The sequence below is a fragment of the Trichosurus vulpecula genome, chromosome 8 (assembly GCF_011100635.1).
Source record: "Trichosurus vulpecula isolate mTriVul1 chromosome 8, mTriVul1.pri, whole genome shotgun sequence".
Lineage (NCBI taxonomy): Eukaryota > Metazoa > Chordata > Mammalia > Diprotodontia > Phalangeridae > Trichosurus > Trichosurus vulpecula.
Window position 1 is genome coordinate 182,541,281 of NC_050580.1, and position 9,668 is coordinate 182,550,948.

General features: G+C 38.9%; 1 protein-coding gene across 1 annotated transcript; it reads right to left on the reverse strand.

Moving 5' to 3' along the window:
- Nucleotides 1-7,278: 7,278 nt before the first annotated feature.
- On the reverse strand, nt 7,279-8,860 carry LOC118829743 (olfactory receptor 11G2-like). The gene is made up of 2 exons (XM_036736639.1): nt 7,983-8,860; nt 7,279-7,327 (listed from the first exon to the last, which is right to left on the reverse strand). Exons 1-2 carry the CDS (start codon nt 8,816-8,818, stop codon nt 7,279-7,281), a joined length of 885 nt encoding a protein of 294 aa, XP_036592534.1. The 5' UTR covers nt 8,819-8,860.
- Between the last annotated feature and the right edge of the window lie 808 nt (nt 8,861-9,668).

Genomic DNA, 9,668 nt, shown 5'->3' on the forward strand with positions numbered 1-9,668 from the left:
ACAAGAGATAGCGAGCATTACAAAATACAAAATGGATAATTTTGATTATGTTAAATTGAAATGTTTTTGTACAAAAAAAGCCAATGTAACAAAAATTAGGAGGGAAGCAGAAAATTGGGAGAAACTATTTACAACGAGTGTCTCTGATAAAGGCCTCATTTCTAAAATATACAAGGAACTGAGCCAAATATATAGGAATACAAGCCATTCCCCAATTGAGAAATGGTCATACGATATGAACAGGAAATTTTCAGAGGAAGAAATTAAAGATATCTATAGACATATGAAAAAATGCTCGAAATCACTACTGATTAGAGAAATGCAAATCAAAACAACTCTTAGATGACACATCTCTCCTGTCAGATTGGCTAAAATAACAAAGCAGGAAAATGATAAATGCTGGAGAGAATGTGGGAAAATTCAAACATTGTTACATTGCTGGTGGAGTTGTGAGCTGATCCAGCCATTTTGGAGAGCAATTTGGAACTATTCTCAAAGGGCTATAAAAATGTCATACCCTTTTCTTACGGGCCGAGTTAGAGCTGAGCCCTGCCCTCTTTGGACTTCCACATCCAGGGGCCTGCTGAGATAAACTAGGGGCTCTGAGATATGGGTGGAGCCAGGAGGAGGGGTCTCACCTTTGTTGCCTCCCTAGCAATTCCAGGTCTTTGCCCGGACCTGCTTGAGCACATGCTCTCTGGGCTTGCCAGAGCACATGGAACTTCTGGTTCTTTGCCTGGACTGCCTGACCACAGGGAACTTCAGGGAGCTTCTGGTTAGTGCAGGAAGAGAAGGGGAGGAGAGTAGGCGGAGTTGGGGTGGTCCTAGTATCCAGGTGTCTTGATTTTACCTGTTCTTTCACCCATGTAACCAAAGAATGTACCTACGTCACCAAAGATATAAAAATGCTGCTTGCTGAAATAATAAATGAAGTCACTCAACACCTTCGGCTCCCGCCCCATTCATTGTCAATGAGATCAGGCCCTTTGTTAGGCAAAGGCCTGGGTGTGGGGGGCTAACACAGAGCCCCATGATTTCGTTGTGAGGCCTGGGACTCGCAACACCCTTTGACACAGCAATACCACTTCTAGGGCTGTATCCCAAAGAGATCACACAAGTGGGAAAGGGACCCTATGTACAAAAATACTTATAGTGGCTCTTTTTGAGGTAGCCAAGAATTGGAAATCAAAAGGATGCCCATCAATTGGGGAATGGCTGAACAAGCTGTACTATATGAAGGTAATGGAATACTATTGTGCTATAAGAAATGGGGATGATATGGACTTCATAACAACCTGGGAAAACCTACACGACATAATGCTGAGTGAGTGGAGCAGAGTCAGGAGAACGTTATACACAACCATAGATATATGGATTCTGTGAGGACCAACCCTGACAGACCTTGATCTTCTCAGCAACACAAGGTACAAAGACAACTCCAAAGGACTCACGATGGAGAATGCTATCTACATCCAGAGAAAGAACTATGAAGTATGAATGCAGATTGAGGCACACTCCATGCTAGCCTTCCCCCCGCCCTTTTTTGCTTTTTCTCTCTTTTGGTTTTGTTTCTGGGTTGTTGTTTTTTTTTTTTTGGTCCTATTTCTTCTTTGACATGATTCATTTCATTGATCACAGTTGCTCTCCATAACTTGACTAGTGTGTAAACTAATTCAATGAGAAGGTATATGTGGAAGCTATATGGGATTCCATGCCATCTTGGGGAGGGAGGGAAGAAAATCTGTAACTCAAAATTATGTAGAATCGAGTGTTGTAAACTAAAAATAAAAAAAAAAGTAAAAAAAATAAAGAGGCCTGAACAAATAGTATAGATGAGGTTGCATGAAGGCAGAATGAAGTAAGACTATTACTTTTGTGTTCTGGATTCTATGCCCACCCTTCTTAATGCAGCCCAAGGCTGGACTAGATTTGTTTTTTGCTTACAAAATCTTACAATACATTCATATTGTGCTTGCAGCACCCAAAAAGTTGCAGATTTTTTCCCAAAAGACCTGCTATTTCTCAATTGCTCCCCCATCTTGTACTCATGATGTCATTCTTTTATACCCAAGCATAAGACTTATGCCTACTGAATTTCATCTTATTAGATTCAGAACAGGGTTCTAGATTCTCAATATTCTTTTAAATCCTGATTTTGTTATTCTCTGTGTTAGTCCTCCTTTTTTTCATTGTGTAATTCACAAATTTGATGAGCGTTCAATTCAATTCAATGAGGCTGTTCTCCAAATCATTGAAAAAATTGTTAAACAGCGTAGGGTTGAACACAAATCCATGGGATACTACACTGGACGCCTCCTGCCACATTAAAGTATTGACAGCTATTTTAGTCTAATTGTATAACTATTTCTTAATCCAAATGGTCTTATTCTCATTTAAAACACACCTCTCCATTTTCCTACCAGAACACTATGAGATTCTTTATCTAAAGCTTTCCTAAAATCTAAATAAAATATTATCCAGTGTTTCCTTATTTACTAGTTCATAATTGTCAAAAAAGGTAATGAAATTAATCTGATATGACCTATTCTTGGGGGAGCCATGTCCAAGAATACAGTTCTTTTGGGTTAAAGGTCATGAATATATTGAGGTCAAGTAATTACTTGTTTAGTCTCTCCATAATTATTTGTATATCAACACCTTATTAGTAATGTTTTTGTCAATTTTTTTGTCAGTTTTGATGTAAAGTCCCTTTTCTTTTCAGAGAAAAGAGAAACAAAATAATTGTTATTAGATCACCTCTCTCTCTCTCTCCCTCTCTCTCTCTCTCTCTCTCTCTCTCTCTCTCTCTCTCTCTCTCTCTCTCCCTCCCTCTATCTCTCCCCCTCTCCTGTCTCTCCTGAAAAGTCTGTTTTTCCTCTAATTACTATCTCTCTTAGCTCTTTGTTAAAGTAGTCATCCCATGAGACTGCCTTCGCTATGCTCCTGGGACACTCAATCTTCCAGGCAAGACAGACCTTTCCTGTCCACCTCTTAAGTTGTCTTGGGCTAGATAATTGTTTCACCTGATCTTTTGTTGGTTCTGCCACTCCAGAATCAGACCCGATGCATTATTTGTGAGTCTTTCAGGGAGAAATTTGGGATGGTGCTTCTCTAGTTCTCCATCTTGATTCCACCTCTCTGAATTTTCAATTACTTAAATTTAAGCCCATCAGAGTGCAACATATACCATATGACATCCGAAGGCAATTCACTGACACTGAGTGTCAAAGAATCATAAGACTACCTAAATAGAGCTAGAAGTGAAAACAGAGCCCATCTCATTCCACCTCCTTATTATTCAGTGGAGGAACTCGTATCTAAGGATTAAGCAATTAACCAAAGTCTCATAGTTAGTAAATAGTGGATTTGAACTCAGGTCTTCTGATACCAAAATCCAGCATGATTTATACCACACCACACTTCCTCTCACCTATATTACTTGTTAATGACTTAATATTGTATTTTATTACCCATACGCACTCAGTACTAATTTAAAATATTTTCTCTAAACCTGTTTTTTTCTCTGACACAGTTCTCTCTTATGTCAATCTTTCCAACTGCAATAGGTGATAATTTACTGTTAGCACTTTCTCAATGGTAGAAAAAAGAACTATTTGGAGTAGTAGAGTATCACAAGATATTGTTAAGTGTGGGCTGATCACACAAATATTTTGCTACATACCATAATTCCAATCCTTTTTCCTAGTATCTTACAAGACAAATTTAACATAGTTTTGCTCTTAGTTACATTTTTCAGGATACACAGTCCGTATGAAATTATTGTTTTCTTTTTTTTCAGCTACTGATTTTATTGGCCATATTAAACTTTTCCCATAAAAACTTTCAGAATTCATATAAGTTCTGAAAATAAGAAATAGAACCTCACTTTACCTTAGAATGTTGCAGTAGGGGCGGAGCGAAGATGGCGGCTGGTAAACACAGACTAGAGTGAGCTCCGTACCCGAGTCCCTCCAAAAACCTATAAAAAATGGCTCTGAATCAATTCTAGAATGGCAGAACCCACAGAACAGCAGAGGGAAGCAGGGCTCCAGCCCAGGACAGCCTGGATGGTCTCTGGGTGAGGTCTATTCCACACGGAGCTGGGAGCTGGGAGCTGGGAGCTGGGAACGGAGTGGAGCAGAGCCCAGCCTGAGCTGCGTGGACCATCCAGACCGGAAGCCGGGCGGAGGGGGCCCTAGCGCCCTGAATATGTGAGCTGCAGCAGTTACCAGACCCCTTGACCAACAAACACCAAAGACTGTGGAGAAGGTTAGTGGGAAAAGCTGCGGGAGTGGAAGGAGTTCGTGGTTCGGCTTCCAGCCCTGGGGGCAGCTTAGGTGGGGCAGCTACAGCTGTTGTTACTTCTGGCTCCAGGCCCACCTGGTGGGAGGAATTAAGTGGCGGATCAGAGCAGGAGTGCAACAGCCTGCTGAAGATCTAAACCCAGTCTGGACTGGGGGTTCTTGGGGAAGGAGTAGTGCGGATCTGACAGAGCTGGCACCTCCCCCCCCAAACGTGGAACATAGAACTCGTTAGTCTACAAGCAGTCATACCCCACTGAAAAACTCAAGGGTCAAGTTAGTTGGTTGGGAATATGGCCAGGCAGCAAAAACGCGCCCAGATTCAGTCTCAGACTTTGGATTCTTTCTTTGGTGACAAAGAAGACCAAAACATACAGCCTAAAGAAGACAACAAAGTCATAGCGCCCACAACAAAAGCCTCCAAGAAAAACATGAACTGGCCCCAGGCCATAGAAGAACTCAAAAAGGATTTGGAAAAGCAAGTTAGAGAAGTAGAGGAAAAATTGGGAAGAGAAATGAGAAGGATGCGAGAAAACCATGAAAAACAAGTCAATGACTTGCTAAAGGAGACCCAAAAAAATACTGAAAAATACACTGAAGAAAACAACACCTTAAAAAACAGACTAACTCAAATGGCAAAAGAGCTCCAAAAAGCCAATGAGGAGAAGAATGCCTTGAAAGGGAGAATTAGCCAAATGGAAAAGGAGGTCCAAAAGACCACTGGAGAAAATACTACTTTAAAAATTAGATTGGAGCAAGTGGAAGCTAGTGACTTTATGAGAAATCAGGATATTATAAAACAGAACCAAAGGAATGAAAAAATGGAAGAAAATGTGAAATATCTCCTTGGGAAAACCACTGACCTGGAAAATAGATCCAGGAGAGATAATTTAAAAATTATTGGACTACCTGAAAGCCATGATCAAAAAAAGAGCCTAGATACCATCTTTCAAGAAATTATCAAGGAGAACTGCCCTGATATTCTAGAGCCACAGGGCAAAATAGAAATTGAAAGAATCCATCGATCGCCTCCTCAAATAGATCCCAATAAGAAATCTCCTAGGAATATTGTCGCCAAATTCCAGAGCTCCCAGATCAAGGAGAAAATACTGCAAGCAGCCAGAAAGAAACAATTTGAATATTGTGGAAACCCAATCAGAATAACCCAAGATCTGGCAGTTTCTACATTAAGAGATCGAAGGGCTTGGAATGCAATATTCCGGAGGTCAATGGAGCTAGGATTAAAACCTAGAATCACCTACCCAGCAAAACTGAGTATCATGTTCCAAGACAAAATATGGATTTTCAATAAAATAGAGGACTTTCAAGCTTTCTCAGTGAAAAGACCAGAACTGAATAGAAAATTTGACTTTCAAACACAAGAATCAAGAGAAGCATGAAAAGGTAATCAAGAAATGGAAATTGCAAGGGACTTACTAAAGTTGAACTGTTTTGTTGACATTCCTACATGGAAAGATGATGTGTATGATTCATGAGACCTCAGTATTAGGGTAGTTGAAGGGAATATGCATATATATATATATATATATATATATATATATATATATATATATATATGTTTATGTATATATATGTGAATGTGTATGTATGTATATATCTATGTGTATAAGTATGTATGTGTATGTATGTGTATATATATATGTGTTTATATATATATATATATATATATATATAGATATAGATATGTAAAAGAGAGAGAGCAGACACAGGTTGAGTTGAAGATGAAGGGAAGATATCTAAAAGAAATAAAATGAAATTAAGGGATGAGAGAGCAACATACTGAGAGAGGGAGATAGGGAGAGATAGAATGGGGTGGATTATCTCGCATAAAGGTGGCAAGAGGAAGCAGTTCTGTGGGAGGAGGGGAGAGGGCAGGTGAGGGGGGAATGAGTGAACCTTGCTCTCATCAGATTTGGCCTGAGGGGGAATACCATACATACTCAGTTGGGTATCTTACCCCACAGGAAAGAAGAGGGAGGAAGATTAAAAAAAATAAATAAAAGACGCGGGGATGATGGAGGGGAGGGCAGATGGGGGTGGAGGTAATCAAAACAAACACTTTGGAAAGGGGACAGGGTCAAGGGAGAAAATTCAATAAAGCGGGATGGGTTGGGAAGGAGCAAAATGTAGTTAGCCTTTCACAACATGAATATTGTGGAAGGGTTATACATAATGATACATGTGTGGCCTAGGTTGAATTGCTCGGCTTCTTAGGGAGGGTGGGTAGGAAGGGAAGAGGGGAGAGAATTTGGAACTCAAAGTTTTAAAATCAGATGTTCAAAAAAAAAAAGTGTTTGCATGCAACTAAAAAATAAGATACACAGGCAATGGGGCGTAGAAATTTATCTTGCCCTACAAGAAAGGAAGGGAAAAGGGGAGGAGAGGGGAGGTGGGTGATAGAGGGGAGGGATGACTGGGGAACAGGGCAACCAGAATATAAGCCATCTTGGAGTGGGGGGGAGGGTAGAAATGGGGAGAAAATTTGTAATTCAAACTGTTGTGAAAATCAATGCTGAAAACCAAATATGTTAAATAAATAAATTTAAATTAAAAAAAAAGAATGTTGCAGTAGACAGTTAATAATAAAATGAATAAATTTAAGGGAAAATATTTTTTCAAAATATTGAACTTAATACTTTCATGCATCATTATACTTCAGCAAAATTTCATGTAATTGATCTGTATCTTTACTTTTCTTGACATTAATTAGTCATGTCACCGAGATTGTAGCATCCTTTTTATTGATTGAATAAGCCACAAATGAGGCATCTTTAATAAAAATAGTCAATACAACACATCTTATTAAGCTTCATTAATTTTCCTCCCTTCTCACAACTTAGTTTCCCATCCCAGCACAGATAAAACAAAAACAATCAAACAAAAAGGTTAAGATGATCAGAAAACTTTCAGGACTTAGTGTTCTTTAATCTTTTGGGGTAGCAGAAAAGGAAACAAATTAGAGGTGTGCTTCATTTGTGGAACAGATCAATTTTCCAAAGAAGACGGATTGTAAAATTAATAAAAAACACATTCCATTTCCTGCAAGAATGGAAGGAAAGTTGAAAGGTTTTTTTTTTTCTCTTTTTCTCATAGATATTATTCGGAACCCAAGATATTGTACATATCATACTTAAACATACCACCCATTCTTTAAAAAATCACATTTAAAAAAAGGATAATATTGTGGTAAAAATGGATAATACTAAAGTAAGTCATAAAGTACCAATATAAAGACAAATTATCATACTAAAAGATCTTTGATTAGAGCCAGAGAAAAGAGGGATATATTCTGTGAGATGTGTGGTCCTTTAAATTTTGTCTACCATTTTATTACCCTTGCTACACATTAAAACAGATTGTATTATCTCTATTTTAGTATATGACTTGCAGACTGTTAAAGACACTTGCCTAGGGCCTATTCTTCAGTAAGAAAAAAGAAATAGAAGCTAATTTTACCTTGATCCTTTTAAAAAAAGCAATATTCACCAATTTGGGTTTGGTTCCTAAGCTGGTAAGTAGTCCTCTACAGTTGCACAATTCAATAATGAATTCCACAGAATTTTCTACTGTCCCTTTTCATTTTAATTTCAGATCAGAGAATTAATGGGTTTCACAATGTCCTTTCATGTCTTGTGAGAAGTCCTTTTAGTCACCAGAACTTTCTGCAGAGCTGCCTTCATATCTTTGTTTCGGAGACTGTAGATCAAAGGGTTGAGGAGGGGAGTGATAACTGAATAAAACAGTGTCACAACTTTCTGGAATTCTAATGGCTTCTCTGATCCTGGCCGCGCATACATTGTCATAACAGAGCCAAAGAATAAGATCACTACAATTAGATGTGAAGCACATGTAGAGAAGGCCTTACGTTTGCCAGTAGCAGAGGGAATCCGCAGCACTGAAAAAATGACTAAGGCATAGGAGATGAGGATGAACATAAAAGTACCAACCATAAAGATAGTATTGAAAGTAGAGTAAATGATCTTTGTGGTATGGGATTTGGAACATGAAAGGGCCATCAATGGGACAGGATCACATATGAAGTGATCAATGATGTTTGAGCCACAATAGGACAACTGTGAGATGAGAGCAACTGGTATTATAAAGAGGACAAAGCCACTCAACCAGCCAAAGGCCGCCAAACCAGTGCAGAGGTGTGTAGTCATGATGGCTGGGTAATGTAGTGGATGACAGATAGCAAGGTACCTATCAAATGCCATGATACAAAGATAGAAGCCTTCATCACAGCCAAAAGAGAAGAAGAAATAAAATTGTACAAAGCAACCAACAAAGGTGATGGTCTTGGTCTCAGAAAGGAAATTGGCCAACATGTTGGGAACAGTTGTGGTGACATAGCAGATCTCTAGGAAGGAGAAATTCCCCAAGAGTATGTACATGGGAGTATGGAGGTGCTGATCACAAAACACAGCACAGACAATAGCTGCGTTTCCCATTAATGTTAGCATGTAGGTTACTGAGAACACCACAAAGTAGACCATCTGTATCTCCCAGCTGGAGAGGAAGCCCAAGAGGATGAAGTGACTAACAGAATTGTCCATGTTTTCTATATCAGAGATATTTCTTTTTTCAGAAGCCATGAAGATGATGCTAGGTATGAAAACACAAATTAAATTGAGATTGCTGCTTTTTCCCTGAGAAATATGAATTGCATTTTTGTTTACTTTAATTAAATGGTAAGCATTCTGATTTTTCCTGGAAAGGCAACATTGTGATGTCCACTATCTATTGCCAGAAGATACAAAGGAACTCCTTTACACTGTAAAGCAACAGAATACTACAAAGCAAAGCGTAGCTGTCATCTGGTTTAGATTTTATCCTGGGTGTGCAAATTATTCTCAGATCTAGTTGTCCCACCCTAACTTCTCTCCTCTCCTCCAGTGTTTCATCTCCTGCTACCTATTGGACATATTAAACTGGGGGTTTTGTAGACATGTGTAAAACTTAATATATATTTACCTCCCCCCCCCAAAAGTTCTTCTCTTCCTAAGTTTCCTATTACTGTCAAGGATATCACTATCCTCCAAGTCACTTAGGTTGACAACCTAGATATCAACACAAATCCTTACTCTTATACACCATATCAAATAAGTTGCCAAGTACTGTCATTTCTACTTTCCCAACTTCTTTTATATACTCTACCTACTCTCCTTTGACACTGCAAGCCCTCTAGTTTTGTTCCTTATCACCTCAAACTACAATTATACCTGCCACATTGCAGTGGTTAGTGCTGTGGTGCCCCAGCAATTGGGAAAATCTGCATAAAAATTGTTGCCCCTCCTCTTTGTACCAAGCCAGAAGTCTGAATTGTTATTGTATTAAAAGATAAAA